The sequence below is a fragment of the Numida meleagris genome, chromosome 5 (genome assembly GCF_002078875.1).
Source record: "Numida meleagris isolate 19003 breed g44 Domestic line chromosome 5, NumMel1.0, whole genome shotgun sequence".
Lineage (NCBI taxonomy): Eukaryota > Metazoa > Chordata > Aves > Galliformes > Numididae > Numida > Numida meleagris.
Window position 1 is genome coordinate 19,865,012 of NC_034413.1, and position 25,351 is coordinate 19,890,362.

General features: G+C 42.8%; 1 protein-coding gene across 2 annotated transcripts; it reads left to right on the forward strand.

Annotated features, from left to right (window-relative positions):
* LOC110399731 (neurotrypsin-like) lies at positions 418-24,383 on the forward strand. 2 transcript variants are annotated; one of them, XM_021398884.1, is made up of 16 exons: positions 418-1,853; positions 5,355-5,578; positions 7,663-7,708; positions 9,498-9,734; positions 10,574-10,697; positions 11,388-11,563; positions 12,093-12,240; positions 12,976-13,154; positions 13,425-13,566; positions 14,148-14,347; positions 15,063-15,204; positions 15,384-15,589; positions 16,131-16,209; positions 16,392-16,514; positions 17,038-17,318; positions 19,118-24,383. In XM_021398884.1, the coding sequence occupies exons 2-16, from the start codon at positions 5,507-5,509 to the stop codon at positions 19,426-19,428; spliced, it is 2,466 nt and encodes an 821-aa protein (XP_021254559.1). In that variant the 5' UTR covers positions 418-1,853; positions 5,355-5,506; the 3' UTR covers positions 19,429-24,383. The 2 variants fall into 2 exon arrangements, with proteins under 2 accessions (XP_021254559.1, XP_021254560.1); XM_021398885.1 differs by lacking the exon at positions 418-1,853 and adding an exon at positions 1,864-5,203.

Sequence of the window (25,351 nt, forward strand, 5' to 3'; positions counted from 1 at the left end):
ATAAGCGTTCAGGCCCAGACACTGATCCAACATAAAACTGGTTGTAATTTAATGACTCATACTCCTGAATGTATATGTATACACAATTTGGTTCCTCTTGAAATTTTTTAAATTTTTGCTCATGTGCAAGAAGGCTGTGGAATGAGGAAGAAATTTCCAGCAAAATACTTTGGTAATACACAATGTGTTGGTAAGGGTGAAGTAGAGCTTTAGACCCTCTGATTTGCAGGTGAGAAAAGTATGGTGTCATGTCAGATCAATTAGATGGCCTGTACAATAATAAAATGATGCAAGACTGTTGTTTGGCATGGGTGAATCAGAGTCTACAGTAAAATGTTCCATTGTTTCAGTTAAACAACAAAAGTGGAAAGAATGTTCAAGAATGTACTGGTGCTGAAACTGTGTAATTAACTGTTAATTTTGATTTGTTAATTTTCACTGGAGTACCACAGAACTGAGGGTAGGTCCCTGTTTTAGGACCAGTACCTAATTGGTTAGAATATATAGCAAGAAAATGCAGTGCCGCGGAGAACTAACAATATAATCATATATGTCACTAATTCTTTGGAGCGTAATGAAAAAGCAAAGATCAAGATGGGGAGTGGTACTTGCAGACTGTGACTGTGTATGACTGTATAGTTTATTTAAATGCTCATTGATGAGTTATCCCACAAGGTAACTTATTCTGTTGTTGCTATTATGACATAACTGTGTCCTTCACAGGAGCTGGGGTAAGTAAGAATATTACATTCACACCTGAGTTTGGGAAAACTCTTCTGTTGTGTAACATTTTGCATTTCCAATCCAAAAGATGCTCTCTGAGGGCATCTTTGCTAATTCTTTATTTCTTTATTTCTGAAAGAGATTAGCTAAGCTGGGAGTAAGGAACTGAATGATTTCTAAATTCTCTTTTATTGATGTTTTTTCTTTCTTTGTATTAAAATTTACAGTATCAAATATAGTTACGCAGCTCTTAAGCTAGCAGCTGTGCTGTGCAAAATGTATCATATTCTAGAGTCTGTGAAGGACTGTCATTGTGTAAAAGACTGCAAGAGTATAACACTTCTTTGTTATATTTTTACTTCTGAAATTCTGCTCAGTTCTCACAAATGTAGACAGCTTATTCTTGGATCTTACTACTTTATAGAGAGCTTCCTGAGCTCGGTTATTGTTTTTCCTGACAATTTTAAGGAGTGTGTTTATTTGGAGGTGGAAGGGAGGAAAGAGAATGTTTTTCAGATACACCCAAGTTTTACAGAGTTTCTTTTAAAAGCGCTCAAGCAGCTCTTTTGGTTGGGAATCCCATGCTGTAACCAAAATGGCCTCATGGTACTGATTGTTCTTGGCAGTTTGCATTGCTGCAGTTTCCTCATCTCATGTTAAGCTTAAGTTGTGTTCCATGACATAATTTATATTGAGGAGTCATTCTGTTAGTAGTTTCCGTGTGTAACTGCAGTGCATGACAATGTCCTTTCTGAGTTCAGGGCTTGTACCGCTCCACAAAACTGTTGCTGAGGCACAAAAGAAAGCTGGGTTCTGTTGCTCCTGGTGTTGAGCCCACTGTTTAAGAACATTGCTGTAGAGACCTGTATGTGATTGCACGATGGGGAAAGAATTACGCAAAGCGGACTAGATGTTCTACTCTCCTAAGTAGGATTTACAGGATTTAAGCAAATCTGCTGGAATTCCTTGATCTTGTTCATGTACCTTATAGCTTGAGTATTTTAGCAGTACTGTGTGTGATTGCTGTTAACTACGTTTCTTCTTAGGCTTTCACTGAAGATCTTTTATGGAAGAAGCATTGATTTTTCTACATTTTCCTGAACTTCAGAGCTCAATATCTCTACTTAAGGGTAGGAAATTCTCAGACATTATTAACGAATACTTAGATGTAAAGAGATATCTTACACTTCATCCATGTGGTTAGTCATTTTGACTAACTTTCAAAGAGGTTAAAAAAGATGGTTTAATACCACTGTCATTTCTTTCTAGCCCGAGTAGCTTTTATGCCCCTGGCCAGAGGGAGCTTTATTGATTTTCTTTTTTTATTTAGATTTGCAAAATAGCTGTGATTGTCCCAAATTTTTTAGCATCCCTTTGCTCCCTAATAGTCCTCTTGGAAGTGGGCCACCTGTTAGTTTCTCTGGTAGATATCCTTCAACATCTGCATACTTGATGCCCCTAGGGGGATAGAATAAGAGTTGTTATTTTACTATTTGTAAACATTTTTCCTATCTGCAACTTAGTTAGTTAACAATTTGAAATAGATTTACTGTGCTTTTGTTATTAGTAGACTGCAAATAAAGCTGATCAAGGTTAGCAATCTCTGTAGGCTACCAACAAGCATTCAGTATGTGCGTGCACAAGAGGATGACCTATAGCACCTGCATATAGGTGGCTTTCTCAATAAAACCACAGAATCACAGAATATCCCGAGTTGGAGAAGACCCATAAGGATCGTCAAGTCCAACTTCTGGCTCCACAAAGAACCGCCCTAATCTCAGATCATAATGGTCACATGAGAAAGCAAAGGACCGCCTCTTCTGAAGGACTTACAGTTAAAAGATGAGAAGCTCACAGCAAATGCATTGTCCTACATTCTCTGCTGCTGAGGAAACGGAGCTATGAGACTAGCAAAAGCACTAAGGTCTAGCTCTTGGCTCCAAGTCAGTCTTGGTGCTGACTTGGACCTGTTCTTGTTTTGAATGTGATAAGCAGAATTACTTCCTTGCTTCTTAGCCTAGAGGGACAGGGATATATCTTTTAATGGGAAGACATGGCAACTGGAAAAAAATTGGACAGGGAGACTCTTGGGAATTGTAGACTGTTATTGTTGTAGAACTACGTTTATATCAGGGTGAGGAGGTGATATGTGTTAAATAGCGGACTTAGATATCTAGTTACAGTTGCTTCAAACTTGCATGCACAAGCAAGTTCTAAATGTGTCGTGTATCTAGAGATAACTTAAAACATGTTTCAAGTGCCATGGTTATATTGGTATAATTTCCTTCTTAGACAATCTGAAACACAGACAAGGCTAATTTAGTTTGTAGTATCTTGGAAGTTGTTCAAGCCAGGAGAGTCCGGAGAGGGACCATTGCCATAATAACTAGTGATAAAACTATGATAAATAGCTAAAACCCTTCAGTTTAGGCAACTCGTGATCTTCTTTGAGTTGTAGCAGAATACGAGCAAATAGGTAAGGAAGAAGAGAGGCGTGTAGTATGAGAAGCTCTTTTTGAATCTGAAGTCTGTCTCTCAGGACAACATCCTTCCATGCCAGAAAACCAGGAGGAGGTCTTAGCAAGAAGGAAATAGTTGCAGACTTGCCGCAGAGGAGACTGTTGCAAAGACCAAATATATCTTGGCTTACATTAGGGAGCTGAATCCCAAACTTGAGCTTCTGTTGCTTTTGATGCGCTGGTCTGTGTTTTCCTTTTGAGTAAATTGCTTTAAAATACCTAGGAAAGCCTTGACTTAAGAGAGGGGGAAGCTACTGTGAGAGGAATCCAGTACAGGCTTTTGCTAGAGGTTATAAACCCTATTAGTATGTGGCAGAGGTTGAATGGAACTGTTCTTTTCCAGTCCTAAAGAGTTAAACAGATGAGCATCTTCTTGGGAGTTAAGAAGGGGCATCAACAACCTCTAGTCCTCAGTCAGGAGTAGAGTCCTCTGAATGCTAGTGGATTTTCTGTTATTGTTTCCAGTACATTCTTTCCTTACGTTTTCACTGGAGTAAGTGATTAGAAAATTCCAACACATTCCCATCTTTGCATTTTGTTTTGCTCTTTTTTGCCAGTGCCACCTGGGAGTTAGAGTATGCTGTGGCTTCTGAGCTATTTCCATCTCCTCTTGATCTGATCATCTGCCTCCTTTGCTACAGGGATATAGGAGATTTTCTCCTAATTAACTAAGTGTAATTCTTGGCCAAATCCACCATGTCCAGAATGCAGTGTGGTACAAATCCACTCAAACTGCTCCCTCCTACCACTTAGCGACTCCTGTAAAGGATCCAGATGTAGTGGAATTTCATTGCATTTGATGAGTGACTAAAGATGAGGCAACACAAAGCTGTCATGTGAAGTGACTAATGGGCAATAAGTGAGGAAAAAAAAAGAGGCTTTTTGTCAAGCCAATGGATTTGTATCAGCCTGTTTCTTGTTTTTATGCTGAAAGTCTCTTTGAAAATACTTCTCAGCAAGGTTGGCCAGAAATGAGCTCATTTCTTAAGGTGACTGTGGTTCATGCTGCAGAACGCTAAGAGTTAATCCCTCCATAATCAGAATGTAAATGTAGTAAATGCCCATTAGGCTGAGCTGCAGAGCAGTATGGGGAACGTGAGAAATTTCCAAAATTAAACCGTTTCAAATTGACCAAGTCCCCTCCTTAGATTTGATTAATAATGTTTAAAATTTTTCCTGTAGCCTTTATCCCTGTTTTTTTGTGAAGGAGCAGTAAGTTCAAAATGAACTAGGTTAAAACAAAACAAAACAAAAAACCCACCAAAACACTTTAGGATTAACTGATAGCAATGCAATAATAATTCAACTCTCTGGAAATTTCTCTAGCCAGTCAAATGAAAATGTTACAGCCCCAAGGTCAAAGAGACACTTGACAGATAAGATCCCTGGAGGCAATATCCTGGATAGCAAGATGCAGGGCTGAAAAGTGGGAACGCTCCCCTGAGAGTTGATTTTTTTTCCTTGGGAAATCTGGAAGCTCCTTAACATCGTTTTCTGGGCCCCATTTACCTGAGTTGAAATCTAAGGAGAGTCTGACCTCAGGAAGCTGCAAGCAGCTAATCGAGGAGGCAGCGGTGGGAGGATAAAGTCCAGATTCCTTCCAACAAGTATAATCTCTGGCGAGCGTGCGTGCACAAGCTGTTTCCTTATTCAGTTTTGCCGCTGGAGCTGCTGCAGGAGGAAGCCCCAGATTCTTGTTGCTGCTACATCTTTTGTGCTTAAGGGAAGAGAAGGAAGAGTCAGCTGTGGAAAGGAGGAATTTCAGGAGAGGAGAGAGAGGCTGGCCAGGCTGCTGGGCGGACAGTGGTGGGGAGGCGGATGCTGGCAGTCAGGAGAAACACGTACCTAGAGCCAAGCGAGAGGCTGGGACAGCGAGCAAAAGGGAGGGGACAGCTGAGGTGCAGGAGCAGGCTGAGGGCTGCGCCCTGCCCGTCTGCGCTTGCCTCCTGCTGGTTTTAAAGGTGATAGAGAAATTCTGGGGCATTATCTCCCTTCTATCCCCTTCTTTTTCCCTTTCTGAAGAGAAGAAGAATCGAGGAGAAGAGGTGGGGAGAGTGAGATTATAAGATGCTGTTGGGAACTTTGATCCCTTCCATCCCTTTCCTCACGCAGAAATGAAAGAGGCATCCCGCTCCTTCCGATGTGAAGCGGCAAGCACCCGGCTCTCGGGGAAACCGAGCTGGAGAGTGAGGAGGCAGCAGCTGAGTCAAGCGGCAGAATGAGACTGTGAAGCTTGAAGCTGCTGCCCACTTTGTACAGGAAGGATGAAGATCCCCAAAGTACTTAGGCTGTTGGTAGAGCTCTCGAGTCTGTTATTGTGTCTCAGATGCAGGGAGGTAAGAAAATTAATATTCTTCTATCTGTAGATTTTTTTTTTAATATCCTCACTGTGAGTGGATTGTGTTCTTACTGAGTATGTTTTCTGAAGTATCTAGGCAGCTGTGGTCTCTGGGAAGAGTTGGGGGCTTGGGGAGGGATTTATTTCATTGTGCATATGAAATTCATAAGAGGAAACAAAGCAGGATGCACAAGGGCTTGCAGATGCTTTGGCTCAGGTTTCCCACGTTACTCAAGCACTGCAGTGACCCTGGCATGCGAGATCCTTTGTTTCTGTTCTTCACCAATGGACTGATGATCGCTATTGCTGTGGTGGGCAGATGATTTATAGCCCATAGAGCTGGGGCAGTGACTGCAGCACAGACTGTTGCACTAAAATTTTGTGGTGTTGATGGTGACTTTTGGGGGATTTTGGAAACTGCTACAGGAACTGGCAGCAACTAGTTTTTCATTAGAAGGGAAGCATATTACTTGGACTGGAGTTCTGTCGTTTATGGTCAGTCTCCAGGAAGAGTAGGTTCAGTCTCTCACACAGCCAGTTATTAAAGCAACCCATCCCTCTATCTCATGTTGGCTTACACATGTGTGTAAGTGCACACTAGAACGAAGGAGTCAGGGGATTTGGGTTGTGACTCACCTGTCCTGTGTATTATCTTGGGCAGTCACAGAAGTGTCGCTAGGCTCACTTTCCTCTCTTTGCAAAGCACTTTGAGATCCTCACGTGAGTCCTTCAGCATTGTTGGTTTACAGAACGTTACGTGGTCTCGGAACAGCTGGATACACGCTGACAGATGGATTTTTGGCTGAAAGGGGTTTGTCAGTTAATTGCTGTTTTATCTATGCATCCTCTTGTGCATGTGCACCTGAGCTCTGATTTGCTCTTTCTGAACCATGTCAGGAATTCATCTTCAATATGCAATGTCATATTCTGATTTCCAGAGGATGATGATGAAGCTTGGCCATAGTTCTGAACACCTGCTGACCATTATACATAAGTTTCATCTGTAAATTAAATCAGCCATGAATAGGTGCCATTCTTGTCTGGTATCTATGGGGACTATCCCTGCTTATTTCAGAAGTGGGTTCAGCTTAATTCTCAAAGTCTTTCAGGGAGAGCTGAGGCTGAGAGAAGCGAAATTAGTGCATTTTGAAGAAAAACAACCATTTCTATAGCTAATTCTCTTAATACGTGCACCTCTGCCCTGAGAATTAAAGCTCTTTGTTCATATATATGTGGCTGTATTTATAAATGAATTGAACTACATGAAGCTAGCAGAAGCATGTACAGTTTCTTCTTTATACTCTGGGTCTGTGAAGGTCTTGCACCTGCCTGCATACCATGCAGTGTGTTGAAGTAGAGATCCCTATCTCTCAACCAGCAAAGTTATAACCACCAAAAACACTGCCTACAAGAGGAAATGTAATTTTGGGGATGGACAGGATGCTAGAATGAGGGCTTTATTTCATATTCTTTGTTCTTAGCTACTTAATATGATTTGGATAATAGTCCCATATGAAATCTTCTACTCTCACGTATTTAAAAACAAAGTCCTCAAAAAGCCACGTTAGATTTTCTTCTCCAGTTGTTTCTCACTTGGTACATGGATGTTTATTACTATTCTAACAGGGAACCCTAGGGGAATCATCCCGTCAGATAGCTGTGTTTGCTCCTGTGGTCATGGATTGCTTATCCTTTGCATGGAGGGAGAGCGAGTGGTAGTTCATCATTTTTCCTTACTAATAACAGTGATTTTCTTCCAGCTTTTCTTTCCATAGAGATCTCACTCTGGCATCAGATTTTATTTGCTGAAAGCATTGGGGCTGAAACCTTGAAAAGAGCAAGCAGAGCCCTGTAATATGCTTAGATCAAGGGTAAATCTCTGCAGACCAGCAATTATTCATTTTGTTGTTAGTGGGCAGAGCTGTGATTGGATTTGAAGAAGAGCAATGGAGAGAGCAGGGAAGAGGCTGGTTACCAGGGTGTGTTTGCCTAAAGCAGCAAAAGGCCGAGCTGCTTTCAGGACATGCCCGTGTTTATTTCATTGGATAATCATCTCTGCTTTTGCTCTGTTTCTTTTCCCAGGCTCTCCTGGGATCCCAGCCCAGCCAAAACCATTTGCAGAGTGCAGGTAAGAACAAGAAGTTATTAATTCAGTCATCAGGCAGATTCTTTCCTGCAGTGGTGATCTGAGACCACAGGTACGATGAACCACTGCTATCTGGCTTTCTTCCCTTCTTTCCTTCATTTCTTTTATCCTCTATGCCTCAATGTTTATATCCTTCACCAATATGGCCAGACTGCTTTCTCTTCGACTTGTCTAATACTCTTGCACTTCTCTGTTCCTCCCCCATGTTCTTTTCCTTTCATCTCTATTTCTATGCTAGTCTTTTTTGCATGCTCTCTCTACCTAGTAAGTACTGAATTCTCGTGTGCTCCCCTCTTAAGCTCCCAGGTAATCCAAAGAGCACAGTATGTTTTCCAGGCACCTAACTGCAATTGCTTGTCACTTTTGTACCTTGTAGCTAACCTTTAGCTATCATTTGCCTCTGCTGTTTGTCCTACATGTCTTTACAGCACAAGAATTTTTCTGATTTTTTTTTTTTTGTGAATAGAGCTGTAACTGTTATCCATTTTTTGAGTTTACTCATTTTATACATTCTTAAAAAACACAACCTCACACAGAATCTTGTTCTAGTTTCCCTTTTTCTTATTTCAGAGTCATGACTGGAGAGGTTGTTTTTTTTCCTTTATTAAGACAATATTGAATTAAATGTTGGGATTTCTTTACATGAGATTTTTATATAGGCACTGGCCTGGAACACTGGCATCTATGCTCCATCTTGAAACTGGTTGCCCTTCCTTTCCTAAGGAAAGGAAAGTTCAGGCAGGCCAGGTGATATGCTAATGCATATAAAGACATACATACAATGAATGACAACACCATTTCCCATCTTTCTGTTTTACAGAATGAAATTACACCCAATTTTCAACTCTTCTCTGTCTCAATCAATTAAGGCAGGCAATTAATCTTTTGAAGAGCTTAGAATCAAATTTAAGAGCATCATATTCAGATACCAAAGGAGGTAGAAAAGGGGAGAAGTCTGTGCCAGGCTCAAAAGCAAGCCCAGAGTAAGGGCATATGTCTACGGAAATTAACAATAATGAGAACCAGCTCAAATTGTCCATATTTGAGTCCAGTTAACACATTTTAAAGATCCAAGCAGTTCATTATCTTCAGATGTTCTTTTTTTTTTTTTTTTTCATAGGTTGCTCTGAAAATAATCATAGAATCATAGAATGGTTTGGGTTGGAAAGGACTTTTAAGATCATCTAGTTCCAACCCCCTGCTATAGGCGGGACACCTCCCACTGGACCAGGTTGCTCAAAGCCCCACCCAGCCTGGCCTTGAATGCCTCCAAAGAGGGGCATCTACAACCTCTCTGGGCAACCTGTTCCATTGTCTCACCACCCTCACAGTAACGAATTTCTTCCAAATATCTAATCTAAATCTACCCTCTTCCAGGTAAAACTGTTTCCCCTTGTCTTGTCACTACATGCCCTTATGAAAAGTCCCTCCCCATCTTTCCTTCACATACTGGAAGGCCGCTATAACGTCCCCCCAGAGCCTTCTCTTCTCCAGGCTGAAGAGCCCCAGCTCTCTCAGCCTGTCCCTGCAGGGGAGGTGCTCCAGCCCTCTGATTATCTTTGTGGCCCTCCTCTGGACTTGCTCCAACAGCTCATCCTTCTTGTGTTGGTGGCCCCAGAACTGGACACAATTTCCAGACAGTGTCTCGTGAAGAGCCTCAAGACCGTAGACATAGAAGGTGGTTCAGGAGATGAGCTGATATGTCTGCTACTGTCTGATCCTACATGTGTGCTGCCTTATGTATAGCTAACAGCTTTCTTTCTGTGCCCAGTGTCTAGTGGGTGTGGCATTGGACCTCTTGGGTACTACAATGGCTCGTTGGCTGTCACTGAGGCTGGGGCAGAGTGCCTGAACTGGGCGGAGTTCCCTGATTATGTCCAGCAGTACCCAGACCGTGGCTTAGGGGACCACAACCACTGCAGAAACCCAGATGGGGGAACTACGCCCTGGTGCTTCTTCCGGCTTGCGTCAGGGGCCATCAGCTGGGCTAACTGTGACTGTAACCAAGGTAAGACTGTTTCCTATCTGCGAGACGCTGGGCTACTCTGTCTCAAGGAGTTAAGGCCAGAAATGATGCTGCACAGACCTGCAAGTAGCAGTTAGGACCACCTGTGAAAGAAGTACAGTGCAATAAGTGTCCCTGTTTGTCTAAAGAATTAGGACTAAAAGCTAACCTGTGTGGGAGAAGAACATCTGTATGTACTAGGGGGTGGATTTAAGCTGCTGTAGCCATAATGTCTTTTATAGATGCTTTTATTCTTATACAAGGAGACTTCTTTTTTTGTTGTTAACTGAAGCCATTTTGAAAACAGTTTAAGTTATGTGGAAAACAAGCCACTCCAACTCCTTAAGTCTTCATATCAGAGCTCTCCTCATGTAATTGTAGTAGCTCAAGTATGGAAAAATCTTCTGTGATTAGATTTGTAAATCTTCTGTGGCAAAGTGGTCCTTAGCTTACTTTAGAATTCCTTGCACTGCCTACACAAGGACTGCTGCTTATTTTGAGGCATGCAAGGGAGCTCTTGGTACACTGACTTGTGCAATGCTTTTCTGTTTGTCCTCATTTGCTGACTTTAACTGCATTTTGCAGAATGGATAATAAATGAAATAACAAATATCTTCCCTCAACAGCGTAAGTGCATTCAAAGATAGCTTCATTAAAGTGAAGGATACAACAAGCGTAAGTGTGCTGTGTGCCTGCCACACCCTTACATTACTTCATACAAGTCAGTGACAGCACCACAAAACAGAATGTGAGGAATTGGGTCCAGTTCAGCTCAGCTACACACAAAAGCCTGGGACTTGCTGATCTGAAATGTCTTTTTTTTTTTTTTTTTTTCCTGGAAGGTGCTGTGCGGTTGGCTGAAGATAGTAGTGTGGAACTGTACTTTGGTGGACTCTGGGGTACCATCTGTGCTGACCTCTGGACTGACTGGGATGCCAGTGTTGTCTGCAGGCAGCTAGGTCTAAGGTAGGAACCTCAGTGTGGCTTGAAGTGTTATGTACTCATACATTCTCTGAGAGAACAGCCTCATTAATTACTATCCCTCTGGAGTAATATGTAGGCTGTGGGAGAGGAGTTTGTTCTGTAGGCTGATTTCCTACTTACTAGGGTCCTTTGCATCTGTTTTCTTTCCATGGCTATGCCTAATGTCAGTCAGCATTTGCAAGAACAGTAGTTTCTAAAGCTTGATGTTCAAGGCTGTGATGAGTGATTCAATTTTTAATATTAACATTTTAGTATTACTGTACTGATCTTTTAGAAAATGTTGAGACTGTGAACCCTCTTAGGGAATCTCTTATTTGGACCATCAGTCTTCCAAAGAGCAAGATATTAGGTCCACAGAGAAGGAAGAATTTGATTCAGATATTTAGATGTGCTGACCGTGTTACAGTCTGTTGATGGGTTTGTGTATTGCTCTCAAATGAGGACACCATTTCTGACCAGATCAACTCTGCTGTAGAAGACAGAATGTATTACATGGGGGGAAAGTACTATGTGCTTGCTTGTATTTTTCCATTAGACTTTAAATGGCTACCCCCTTAAGCTCTCACAATTAACTGGGCTCAGAAGATGTGAAATGCCACAATCGGGTGGAAAACAAGTGTGAGTTAAGCAGTACAACAACGTTTCATCATTCTGTTGCATTCTCTGTACCAGTGAGATTGGCACAGCTGGAAAGAAGAATCATCCTGGACTGTGGCCTATTCCCCTGCACCTGCAGTCAGCAAACTGCCACGGGGATGAGAAAACCCTCTTGCAGTGTGGCTATCAGGAAGCTGTGTCAGGAACTTGTAACGAGGGAAGTGCCATGGTAACATGTGTCCCTCCAGAAGGTAAATTTCCAAAGTGAGGTTCACTCCGATTTTCTTGTGCTAGTTTACTTAAAGTCTAGTGCTGCTGATAAGATATTAAATCTGAAATCGTGGTGCTGTGGAGAGTAAATCATTGGAGCACGTTCTTCTTTCACTTGCTGTGAAGGTGATTACATTCCTTCCAGTAGAAAATAATGTTTTTTTTCCCAATCCCAAGTACTCAGTGGGCATACTTCTAAAATCACTGAAAGATGGCAGTTGGTTATGACTACATCCCTTTTCATTCAAATCAGGTTTTTGTTCACAGGCAGCAAAGTCCTGGCCATTGTAGCAGCCGGTTAAAGAGCTGTCCCTGTACTAGTGGCACCTCGTGCTGTGGCCTGCAGTCATGGCTGCTTCTAGGGGATTTCGGGGGGAGGAAGTGGTGGAATGGAACGAGAGAATCCCAGCAGTGACTCTGGCTGGTGAATAGTTCTATGCCTTTAACTTCTGGATGTGATTTGTCTCTATCATGTTCTTTTCTGGTCTCTTTTCCTTTCTTGAAACACAGGGGTAGGTGCTCCATTGCGTTTAGTTGGGGGAAAGGAGAGCTTTGAAGGACGGGTGGAGGTTTACCACGATGGCAAGTGGGGTACCATCTGTGATGACCAGTGGGATGACCGTGACGCTGAAGTAGTTTGTAGGCAGCTGGGACTCAGGTACTTTCCATGCTGTCCATCATGGAGTGGTAATAGAAGTAGTCTGAATAAAGAATGTAAGAGCATGTACCTTCACTAACAGAACCATCCCTTTCTGTGGGAAGGATATGAAAATCTTGGGGAAGATAATTCTGGACTTAAATACAAAATACCGTGATAGAATGTTAATTCAGTAAGTCAGTTTTATGGGTTTATGCTGTGTAAAAAAGAGTTGGTGTAACCCTATCCAGCGTTTGTGTTTATACCTGTTCATTATTTTTACATACTTGTCCCAGTGCATATATTCGTGGCCACAGTGCTAACTTGTCATAGTGACTTCCACAGGTGAATTGCAGTCATTTATTTGTTTAAATTTAAACACCTTCAGTTTCACTGGCTGTCTTTATCCTCTTCATTCAGGGAAAGCAAGAGAGCACGTCATTTTCTTTGCCATTCAGCACTTAGCACGGGAACTGTTGTACATAAAACCAAATTGGCACAATTGCTTAAAATAGCTGAGTTTGAGATCCTTCCTACTTTGGGAGTTTTGCCTTTCACTGAAATTGAGACATCATTGTCCTCAAATCACATTAAAGAGCTTCCCAGTGATATATATTGGTAATGGTTGACAACACCACTCTGTAAGAAATACGGATTAGCATGGAAGGACTAGTGTAGGAGAGACCCTGTGCAGCGCAGAATCCAAGAGCACCAGACTGTGACCTTCCCTACTGAACTTTCATGAATCTATTGCAGTGGGAACCCAAAAGCCTTGTCATGGGCTCACTACGGGCAGGGATCTGGCCCCATCCTGCTAGATGAAGTGGAGTGCTCAGGCAATGAACTCTCACTTGACCAATGCAAGAAGAGTGACTGGGGACAACAAAACTGTGACCACATTGAAGATGCTGGCGTCTCCTGTGACCCTTTCACAGGTATATACTTACAGTTCTGTGCCAGTCTGATGCAGCATTACTCCTGTATTACGTAGGTGGAAATGAATCAGAGCCAGGCTGGGTGGTGTTCTCATTACTATCCACAGGTGGCATGGAAAGGCTGAGGTATTTTTTTTTTTTTTTGAGTATCCTTATATAACTGTCTTTGGTTTCTTCCTGTCATGGGCTGTAGAAAGTCTTCAGCAGTGGGGCTCAGGCTGTTTCTTCTTTCCCTTTCTGAGTGCTGATCTTCCCTTCTACCCCTTGCAGAGGGCACTGTAAGGCTGACTGGTGGTCGCAGCCCCAGCGAAGGCAGGGTAGAAGTTTATTACAATGGAGACTGGGGCACAGTGTGTGATGATGGCTGGACAGACCTCAGTGCCCAGGTGGTCTGCAGGCAGCTGGGCTTCAGGTAGGACTGAGAGCTTTTGTAGTGTCTGAACTTCCTAATTTCACGGTTTAGATTCTATGTCCCTTTACTGGGATGGGCTGGACGTTACCTCCTTCAGTGCTGTTTTTGTTAAAAGGGTTATTACCGTTACACAGTTTTATTCAGGAAAGATTAATAGGTGTCCACATCCTTTCCTGGGGGAAAAAAATATAAATATCTATATTATTTCTTGCTTTAACCCATTTTGAAAGTAGATAACAGGCTTGATACTGTCTTTATGAACCCCTGTCACCTGCTAAACAGTATCAGCTGTCTGCTCTGTTGCTAAGCTATATCACCTGCTTTGGTACTTGAAGACCCCTGGGACAAAAAAGAGTAGTAGTAGGGATTTCTTAATGGTCTTCATGAAAGCTGAGGTTGGTGAGATGTGCAAGGTGATTGGCTGCTGTCCTATGGGTCACTGAGGAGCTTAGGTAGAGAGGCCACTTGTGCCACAGCTGATGTCTGCAGGGGGAGTTTTCCTTTGGGTTTGAGTTTGGGTCCCTCTGTGGGATTAGTGTGTTACAATGACTTCGATGTTATGTTCTGTTTCTTTCCTCTAGTGGTCCTGCTACCCTGGCCTCTGAAGCGGACTATGCTGCTGGCCAAGGCTTTATCTTGCTGGATGATGTGGCTTGTGTGGGCACAGAGCTGTCCCTCCTGGACTGTCCCCATAGCAACTGGGGGCAGCATGACTGCTCACATGCTGAGGACGTGGGAGTCCGCTGTTCCCCTGAGAGCAACACAGTCACTGGCAGCCTGGGTAACTTGACTTGTGCCTTGCTGTGGACAGAGGGAAAACATCACTTTCTGGTCTGATCCTGTGGAAACTTTGGCAGATGTGAGAGTTTTCCCTGTGCTGCCTCAGTGAGAACTGCTTTTTGAGAAAGATTCGTAGGAATAAGCCCTGGCTGTTTTTGGGCAGAGCCACAGAGCTGTGGTTCTTCAAGATGTATAGCCAGACCTGCAGACAGGTAGAAATTGGAGAGAATTATGTTGATGGTCTCTTTGTTTATATGAGGCCTAATACTCTGTTTTCTCTATTGCAGGAAAGTTTCCAATCTGTCATCCATTTTTTTTTGTTGTTGTTGAAATATATGCCACCCAATTTTTTGTTGTTGTTTTTCCTGGATGTAGAACTCTTTTCTTGCCTTGAATAATGTAATAGTTTTTATATTTTAATGGATTTATTTCCAAGGCATGTTTAAGCTTGTCCACTCTTGGCTCAGCAGTTATTAACTTTCTTTCTGATCTTGTTCTCCTTTTTACTTAGCTTTCAGAAATATGACCTAATGATTTCCAGTGTGTATAAAATAAATTAATATGCGCTAATTTTGCAAGGAGGTGAAATGAGGGACATGGTTGTCATATAAATCACCACTTGTCTCCTCCTTCTTTTTCCTATAAAAACTAAGTTCTGGGCAGCTCACGCTCTTTGGTATTTTTGCCTGCAGCAACCCCTTTGTTTTTTCCTGCAGGGCCTCCTGTGCGGCTGGTGGATGGAGAAAGCACCAAGGAGGGACGGGTTGAAGTATTCCTGAATGGGCAGTGGGGCAGTGTCTGTGATGATGGCTGGACAGACAGAGATGCTACAGTAGTTTGCAGGCAACTGGGGTTCAGGTAAGATGACTGGTATATGCATCTTACAAATAGAAATAGCTCTCAGAAGGAATATTTCTTTTCTGAACGTGTTTCTGGGGGAATCATTTCTCTTGTAATTTCTCTTTAAAACATGCTGGTGCATCAGTTTCTCCTGCCTCTTGCATATTGCACATTAGCCACTCTCTTTCTCATTGCAGTGGTGCAGCAAAAGCCAGGGCAATGGCTTATTTTGGTGAAGGCCGAGGGCCCATCCATCTGGACAGTGTAGAATGTAGAGGCACGGAGCACGCCCTGGGGCAGTGTGTCAGGCCTGACACTGGGATTCACAGCTGCTGGCACAGTGAAGACGCTGGTGTGATTTGTGACTATGTGGAAGAGAAGGTCCAAGACATCAGGAGAACAGGTGATGTGCCCTTTCTTATACAAAATCTAGGGCTCAAGGTTTAGGATTTCTGCATGCTTTTTCACTAGTTTTTCTCTTCTTTGGCTGAAACTTTAAGTACAAAATAAGCATGTTCTCTCCTGCATCTCCTAGTTACTCTTACTTTGTTTTCAATTTCTCTTCTAGTCTAGACTAGTCTGAAGAGCTCTAACCAAGTCAGGTCTTTGAGCCTGCAGAACTTCCCTTGAGTCATATCATTATACTCTTTCCTAGAGCAGTAACTATGAGCAAACTTTGGGTTTTGGAGCACTGAGGAAATAGCTGTAGAGATCTCATTCTTGCCATAAAACTACAGATACTGGAGGTAAGCACCTCCAATAAAACTGAGGAAACCCTTGGGAACAAATCTTATATAAATTCCTTTGCACAACACAATGCAGTCAACTACCAGGAGGATTAATGCCTTCAGGGAACAGGAGTGATATCTTGGCTCTGTGACAACAGTTGTTGATACTTAAGCTTAAGAAGGTATCTATCCAACTGTGCTAACTTTGCTGTGCAGGTCCAGAGTCCAGTGTGTGTGGCATGCGCCTGCTTCACCGTCGCAAGAAAAGGATCATAGGTGGAAACAAGTCTCTCAGGTAATTGCTGAGAAAGCCAGAACAGGTTCCAGCTTTCCTAACTTCATAGAATCATAACTTCATTTCAATCAATGGTCTATCTAGGGGAGAATGCATGCCAGCTGAGCTCAGGGCAGAGTGAATGGGAAAAGCAAACAGCTCCTGTGTATGTGACGCTTACTGTTCATCTGTTTCTATTTCAGAGGTGGTTGGCCATGGCAGGCCTCGCTGCGGTTGAAGGGTTTCCAGAGAGATACCCGTCTGCTGTGTGGAGCAACACTGATCAGCAGTTGCTGGGTAGTGACTGCTGCCCACTGCTTCAAAAGGTGTGTTTGTAAGTGGGGAGCTCTAGGGAATTCTCAAAGACAAAGAAGATAACCTCGTACAAGGTTATCCTCCCAGCCCAGTGGAACCACATGAACAGAGTTTCTAAACCAAGACCTTCAGGTTATGATGTGTGTGATCTTGGAGCATTTATGGGGATGACTCAATATAGGCTTGCTTTATCCCTCACTGCTTATACCTGCCCTCTTAACTTCGAGGTTTTACACCTTAAAGGGAATGAGCATTTTCCTATTCTTCCAGTACTTTAAGGAACTGTGAAAAGAGAAAGTCATAAGCCTGTTACAACTGTTGTAGCCCTTTTTATAGAAAGAAGGCTTGTGCATGGTAGATAGTGACCGTAACAGTTGGCATTATCACATCTGCTGAAGAGATCCCACTGTCCTGTAGCTGGCACTTCTTTATAAGTTTGTGAGGAGCTGGATCAATCTCAAAGCAGCTGAGACTTGCATGAGTCTATTTCTCTCTTAGTAGGGACATCAAGGTCTTGCATGTCTTTTTCTCTAGGTTTGGTGTCGATGTGCGACGCTATCTGCTGCGGGTAGGTGACTACCACACAGGAGTGAAGGATGAGTTTGAGAGAGAGCTGCCCGTGGAGCGGATTGTCCTCCACAGGAACTACTGGGCTGGCAGCAATGATAATGACATTGCCCTGGTCCGAATGCGAGGCAGACAGGGGCACTGTCTCTCCTTCAATAGCCACGTTCTGCCTATCTGCCTTCCTGATAGGAAAGAGAAGTCTGACATAAACAGGCAAGCCTGCATCATCTCTGGCTGGGGAGATACAGGTAAGCGACAGAGCTCTGAGGAGCAAAATAGGGAGGGGGAGAATCTGGACTGAGGCACCATTAATTTATGTCTGCTCAGTTCAATGCCATGTTTTTAATGCTCCTTTTTATTTGTGCCAAATGCACAGCGTCAAGAAATAGGAAATGAAGTATTTTTTGTGCCACTGTTTTCTTCTGATATTGAGGTTGTCTTGAAGCCTGTCCTTGATGGAAGTTTTGGTTGCCATAGCAATCTTCTGAAGCTGTGAGGGAGAGGAACGCTGCCAGCTGATCACAGTCCTCTCCTTCTCTCCCCTTTCTACATGCATGTTTGCCCACAGCAGAGCCCTTAGGCAATGACCTATGCAGAGGCGGTGCGTAAAATCTGTATATTGTTCAGGGAGGTCCCCATGTTTCCATGGTCTCCTGCCTTCGTTATGGTATCACAGTAGTAAAGTGAGGGCTTAGCAGTGGAAGGAGTCTTCCTCAGACAACCTTGCTTGTAAAGATTGTGTGCTTGGGGAGTGACCTGAGACAAACTGCTCTTTCTGTACAGTAGGTGACCTTTCTTGGAGGCCTGTGATGAATCTCCCTGGATATTGCTCCAGGGACAGTTGGACTCTGACACTGGTTTCTGCATGAGCTTTGAGACAACCTGTATGTGCCATTTTGCACAATGGTGCTTTGAATCTTCTAGGTTAAAGGGAGCAGGGAATATTCTAGAAAGTATTAATTACTAAAGTGTTAGTGCTCTCAAGGCAGTATTTTAAAATGCTGGGCTTGGTGGAGTTCTGACACAGATATATTAGTCTGGAGACAGCTTTAAACTCTAAGATGTTATGACCAGTTGTGCAGTCCTTCCCCATTTGGGGTTCATAGATGCAAAGCAGGGCTTTAGGAAGGGAGGCCTTTCTGGGGCTGCTGTGACTGGAGAAAATCCATATGTTCAGAAAGACTTGCTGCCAAAACACAAATAGCCCCAGGAGCTTGTCTGTTGTTTTTGGACTTAACCATCCTTTCCAGCTGTTTCTCTAGCTGTTACTCAAGTGTTTGATTGAGAATATAAATTTGCCTTTGAAGTCAGTTATACCAGGTGCACGTGTCACTTTGGGGTGTCTGGGGAGGATCAAGGAGCAATTTAGCTCTGTAACTCCCTTAAGCTGTGCTGGGACTTAATGGCTAGCATCTCTCCCACACACCAAACCCATCTTTCCAAATGAGTTAGCGACTACCTTGTGAACTTACAGTAAGTCCGTAAATTACATTAAGTCTTGAGCACTAAAAGTTTGCATTGTAGCATGTGAACCTTATATTCTGATCAAGCCTGTAGTAACCAAGATTTGAGCAAACAGAGCCAAGTCTGGCCAAAGATGAAGTAAGCTCCCTTTGAATAATATTTGAATGCTTCTGAAACATGTTCCAAAGTTTCTCTGAGGATTGAGCATTTCACAAATGTTACTCCATTTATTCCTTTGTGAAAACACTGTCATTTTAAAGAGGAAGAAATTAAGGCTCAAAGAGGTGAAATAATCTGAACAAGGTTCAATTTACTCGTTGGCAGAACCGGGAGTAAGACTCATCCTTTGATCTAACCCCTTTCTCCAACCTCTTCCCTGCTTCTTTGATCTTACAGCTCTTTTTTGTGGTCTGGTTTTGCAGTACTGTTTTCTGAAGTTTTGGTTGTTCAGAGATGCTGAGTTTGGCCTAATTCTGTGCCACAGTCTTGATGTGAAATATCTGTTTTTGTGCAGAGAACTGTTGCTCTAGGTTGCTGCTGTTGTCTGTATGTGAATTGGTTTGGCTGGTCTGTTCTGTTCCAGGGAAGTCTTATTCAAGAACGCTACTGCAGGGGGTGGTGCCTCTTCTCCCACGGGAAGACTGTGAGGTCCGTTACGGGCAGAAGTTCACTAACCGCATGATTTGTGCTGGGAACCTCTCTGAAGATAAACGAGTGGACAGCTGCCAGGGTGACAGTGGAGGGCCACTTATGTGTCAGAAGTCAAATGGACGATGGATCATTTTGGGAATCACTTCCTGGGGTTATGGCTGTGGTCGGAAGGATTCCCCTGGTGTATACACAAAGGTCAGCAGATATGTACCGTGGATCAAGAAAGTGACCAAGCTGAAATGAAAATGTCTGAGCCCCAGGAACTTCAACATATTGTCCTTCTCCCTGCAGAAGCTCAAGGCTATGGCTTCTGGCCTGTGACTGGTGGAAATGTATGTTTTCGTTTGGATGCCGGGAAAATACTTTAACGTAGAACTGGGAGAAAAACAGTTACGGCTAATTCTTTGGTTTCACTTTAGTTCCTAATCTCTGAGCAGACAAAGCAAGTGCACACTGGTAGGACGAATAAGCCCGTGTTGCTCTGACTGTCTGAGTCCTGTAATGCAATCAATGCTTACTCCTTTGGCCCGACACACAGAAATGGTAGAAATGAAGATGTACCTGTCTCTGTAAATCTGTTCACCAGTTTTTGTAAAAAAACAAAACAAAGCAAAGAACAACAACAACAACAAAAAACCTTGAAAAACACTGCAAAGGGAGGTGAGATGCTTGGAAGATGGCACCAAGCTCTGGCATGCTTTTCCATAACATGTCTCCCTTCCATTCCAGAAATGAGAAGATTTGACCTGAGCTGAGGAGCAGGCTAACAATTGGCCTTTTTTTTTTTTTTTTCCATATAATGTCTCTAGGGGGAACCTTTTCTAAATATTAGATCCTAAAATGTCTGTCCCTGCTAACAGGTGCTTGTCCCTACGGCTGTAATCCTTGTGCCACACATTTCTGGTTGTCAGACACTACGGCTTTATTGCTGCTTTCTCAGTATAGTGGTTCTTCTGTGGTTTGTTTTTTGTTTCTCCATAAAGCAGCATCTCCTGGAATCAATTGTTTGTGTGAGAGTAAATCTTCATTTTTAAGAGTCAATAGCTTTCTTACTCTCATGATTACTGTGAATGACTTAAAAATGTGACTTCAAAAGCTGGAATAGACACATTACTTTTCTTTAAATCCAAATGTGTTAAATGTTCAGGTGTTGATTCACAGTTTAACAGCACTGCAAGGACTTCATCTTTGCTATTTTATTCATCGTGATTATTAACTGCCCTTTGTGATCTTAGCCTTTAATATCTCTGTGTTCACAGTTCTCCTATGAAGCATGGAAATGCTCTGGGGTATAGACACAGAACAAACATTAGAATGAGAAATGTTCTTGAGGTGCAAAACAGTAAGTGTGCTGCAAAGCACTTTCCCGCATTCCTGGAGTATGTGCAGCCTTTAGACAACACTTCCTCTCTTCACACAGTTTCTTTTCTCATTCCTCTCAGTGGAAGGGGATTACCCTTTTAACTTAAGGGTACGCAAGCAGTGCCATCAAGGTACTACTGTTTTAGGGTCAGGCCTTCTCAACCTGAACAGAAATAATACTGAGAGAATACAAGTGTTGTTGAACACTTCATTTTCTTCCTTCTCCTCTCACTCAAACAAATGGACATAATTTCTTCCTCCTAGGCCTTAATTACTTTTCTAGGTTAATTTATTATTTTTGAGTAGGGCAAAAAATACAAAAATAGAAGAGCTAAGTGCATTAACAGTTGTGCAGCTCACAGCAGTGTGTTCTAGCTATGTGTAGCCAAGCCAGAGAGAAGACAGGTCTGTTCAGGAGCAGCCTTGGTGCATAACCAATGATCCAAATGTGGAGTAATAATACACTCTGGGACACGTGGAACTTGTGCTAAAAGTGCATGTTTTGGGTTCACTCATGGTAGTCACACACTGGCCTGCTACCTGGAAGATCTGTATTCAAGGTGCTGAGCTGTTCAGTACCTGGGTATTATCAAGGCAAGAACGGAAGACAGTGCAGCCTGTGGATTAGCATTGTCATATGATAGGAAAAGTGGTGATAGTGTCCTAGAAATTGTCTTGGGCTGAGCAAGCAGCGATTGCCAAAAGTTTTAACTTGTCTTCTATAAAGCAGCTTAATCTAAAAGTGCTGACCTGCCTAGGTGTCTGATTTTTGTGTGTGAATGCGAAACTAAACAGTTAATTTACCCTCTCCAGTGATTATAGTACAATTGGGTTACAAGTGCTTCAATGGACTTCAAAAATCTTACTTGGAAACTTTATTTTTGAAAAGAATTATAGGAATCTTTGAAACATGCAATGATAGAACTCCTGAAAATTGCCCTTTGAGACAGATCTGATCTGTTAGTGCCCCTTCTTGAGGGCTGAATGTCTACAGTGTGCTTGTGCTGATAACTCTGTTTGAAGAGCTAGGCTTGGTCCTTGTAGTGCCATGCTTGGCTCCGTGCTGGCTGTGCTGTCCTATGACAGCTGGCAGAGAGTCCCTAAGGTGCAAACTGCAGGCTGCTGATTCTCTAGCAGGAATTAAAATGAGAGGAGAACCGAGGACAATTATATTACAGACCTCTCACTTCCACAGTGGCAGTAACAGTACCCCTCTGGGAAACAGGGAGGGATTTGGCTTTTACTTTCAGCCTCCCCCAAGCCTGAATGCTACAGCAGCTCAAACACAGTGCTGTCACACCTCTAGTTTAACCTGGTTTGAACTTCTGGCTTATACCCATAACCCCAGCGGGCTTAGAAATATAGAAAGGATTGAAGGTTATTTCCCTAAGCCTACTTAACTGGTTGCCATTCAGGAGTTAGAAAAAATGCCCATGCGGCATAAGTGAGGCACTGTATTCTGTGATTCCCATGTTCCAATTCAAAATATTTCCTCTGGATTTTGCCACCACGAAAGCTGTGAGAATCACTGTAGTTAACGTTCTGTGCATCCTGCATGAGCCAGGAGGAAGGGAGGAAGTATCTCACCTAGTTTTACACCTTACTTGTACTATGCAAACCTGCAAACACGCTCCTGAGTTGTCCTAACCTGTTTCAGAACATCACTGTTGTTCTTCGTGGCCCAAACCAAACTCACATGCTTTGCCACCGGCGTTTACTGGAATTATCTGGTCAGAAGACCAGCACTTGGCCACTCCAGAGTTGTATTTTGTGCCTAATGTGGTCAGCAGCAGACATTTCAAAGGACAGTGCATGTGCATTTGTACTGACCAAGTTTTAACAGCCTTTTTTTTTCTGGGAAATTTTGTTCATAGACCACTTATGTTAATTATTTGCATTGCTATCGCTATTCAAATTAAAAGTACTATTCTTGTCCCTCCAGGTATTGCTCAAGCACTATGTGCTATACTTTCATGATTTTTTTCCCCAGTATCAGTGTTTATATCCCAAACATAAAACAAACAAACAAACAAAAAAAAACCCTGTTTATTGTAACCATCCTTCATCTTTTACATAAATGTTTAATCTCTTATTTAATCCAACTAAGCTCTCAGCCTCAGTATTTTCTGGCAGTGAGAACCAATGTAATTTTGTTCTCCACAGTACATTTTTCTTTTTATAGTTCCTGAATGAGTTGCCTTTTGTTTTTACTGAATCCCATCTATCCTTGTGTTCTCAACTATGAGAGGAAATAAGGGGCCTTGCTTTATATTGTTGTCCATTACGCTACAAACAGTCCTCTTTTGAAAACTGTGGCTTCTCTGTCTCTCTTCGGTCCAAATTGCCTAGGTACCTGATAACATGCTAGCTGTCTCTCTATGTTTTCTCTTTCTTCTGGATGTTTAAGCTTTGGTAACCAGGACTGAAAACAGTTCGTAAGGGGAAGCTGTGCCATCTGCTGATTACTTTCAGTATTTTCAATAGTGGGCAGTGCTGTAGGTGTTCAGTGCTATGTGTATATCGTGCGTACGTACGCTAGCTTTGAACTAGCACGGTGTGGTTTTAGTGGCAACCCATCTACAGCAAGGTGAAAACCAACCAGCGTTAATTCACCCTGTGTCTCTGGCAGGTGCAGCAGCCCCTCCGAGCTCAGGCAGCTGCTGTAGGTATGTCTGTGAAGCAGAACGTGGCTCTGGGCAGGGGGTACCTGATGAGCCGCGTGGAGCGTTGCCTTGGTGGATGTACCTATAGGACCGATACAGTCCTTAGCGGCGTTTGTTATCTGGTTGAGGCTAATGCCCATACTTCCCTTCCAGGAACTGACAGTTCATTTACTGGCGTCTGTGCCGTGCTATGGGGATGCTTTGTGAGACAAGTTCCTGCAGTAGTGTGGTGCACAGTGGTTGAATGAGAAATAGTGCCACTGTGACTGGGTGGGAGCATTTGTTAAATTGAGTATCTAAGGAGAGGCAATTAATGCTCCTGTTAGCCCTCTTCCTACGGGAATACCCTGGTGCTCTACAAAGGCTAACCCAGTGCCTTCCTGCCCTGTAGGGTACCCTCGTCAGCCCTGTCTTGACACTAGTCCAGGTTTTGGCCAGTTGAAGCTGGATTAAAGATTTATCCCTTTCCTGTAGCTGAATGCTTCAGATGATTTATAAGAATTATGTTCCATGCTGTAATTAATCAGGCAGCTGTTTATGAACCTGGACAGGATTTCAATTACTCCTGTAGTCCTTGTACCTTTGTAGCAGAAAATAACAGATCAGTTCCTCAAAGATATTAGTGGAGGGACTGGTTAGGAACCAGGAACATGGGTATTTGCTGTCTCAGGAATAGGAAAACTGGGTCTGCTTTACGTCTGCCTGCCTTACTTTCTGAAGTAAGTAACCCAAAGTACCCCAAAGTAACTGGTGATCCATCAACCACTTAAAGACACGTTTTTATGTATATGAGAGGAAGGTTTTTAGTAGATGAACTGCAGTGCAATATGTAATATGATCTTGATAGCTTTTCTGGGAGTTCCTTGCAGCTAGAGAGTGTGGACATGGGAATAGAACACTCACTGGTGGTAACCAGCCTGGGCCTGCTCCCAGTGGGATGAGGCACTCTGACCTGGAGCAACAGCTTGGGCTATGTTTTCACTTATTCAAGAAAATAATTAATTCCCTACATCAAGGAGGAACATTCATTCAGCCCACTCAGTCCCATTAAAACCCCTTTCTACTAACAAGAGCCTGAGTAGCTCTGAAATCAGTCTAGTGCCAAAACTGTCACGTCCTCTGGATCAAAACCAATGACTCACAAGATATGCTAATAAATTAATTGTGCTGTGACTGTGTGGGGCTCTGTCTTATTTTTAGTACAGGAACCTGTTCCAAAGGCAGGTTTTAGGATTTTTTTTTCAGCACTGAATTATGCTAATTAAATTTTTGTATTAATGTTATTTCTAGAGGAGCTTTAATGTGTGAAAGAATGTTACAAAGTCAGATATCGTATTAGCTGCCATTAAAATGCAGTGCAACAGCTCTTCAAATGCCACATTTTGTGGCCATTTGGAACAGGTGGAGGGCATCTACAGATGAACTCATGCTCAAAATGAACAGGATTTGATACATCAGCTTCCTAATTCATCGTTATTGTTGATCTTTACATACTACTTTTGAATAAACTTGTTCAGCATGATTTAGTCTCGTTCCAGGCTAGGATTCGCGTATCACCAAGTGAAGGACCAAAGCCAAATTTTGGATAAGTGGAAGCAGGAGGAATGAAACACTATCTGATTAAGACACTGACATGAGAACACTGTTCTCCTCTTCCCCTCTCCCTCCCTCCCCTCCAAAGCTGAAACTGTATTGCTGTGTAAAAGGTCTATTTTGAGGAGCAACCAACTGCCTGCTCCGGTGACTTTCTCAAGTTTTTAGGGTTAGATTGTGGTTTGGTGTGGTGATGGCTGCAGACACAAAGTATTATAGCGTATAATTTTTTGTGTATGCTGTCTCCAGCCTCCTGCTGGGAACCAGCATGCACTCGCTGAAGAGAGAGCTGCTTGTGGTTAACACCTCCCTTGCTTCATGTTTGACTTTGAGGTTTTCTACACCTACACGTTTCTGCTTCTGCTTGTATGAAGCTGAGAGCTCACGGCTGAGGTTTTGCAAGAGTGTCTGGTGTGTGTGTGTATCAGAGGGCTAAGCAGAGTTATGGGCATTTTAGGTGGCCTTAGACACTGTTTCACCAAGTAGGCTCCAAAGCACATAATGCTTGGAAAGGAAACAAAGTTGAAACTGAAGTTAAGGTTACAAGT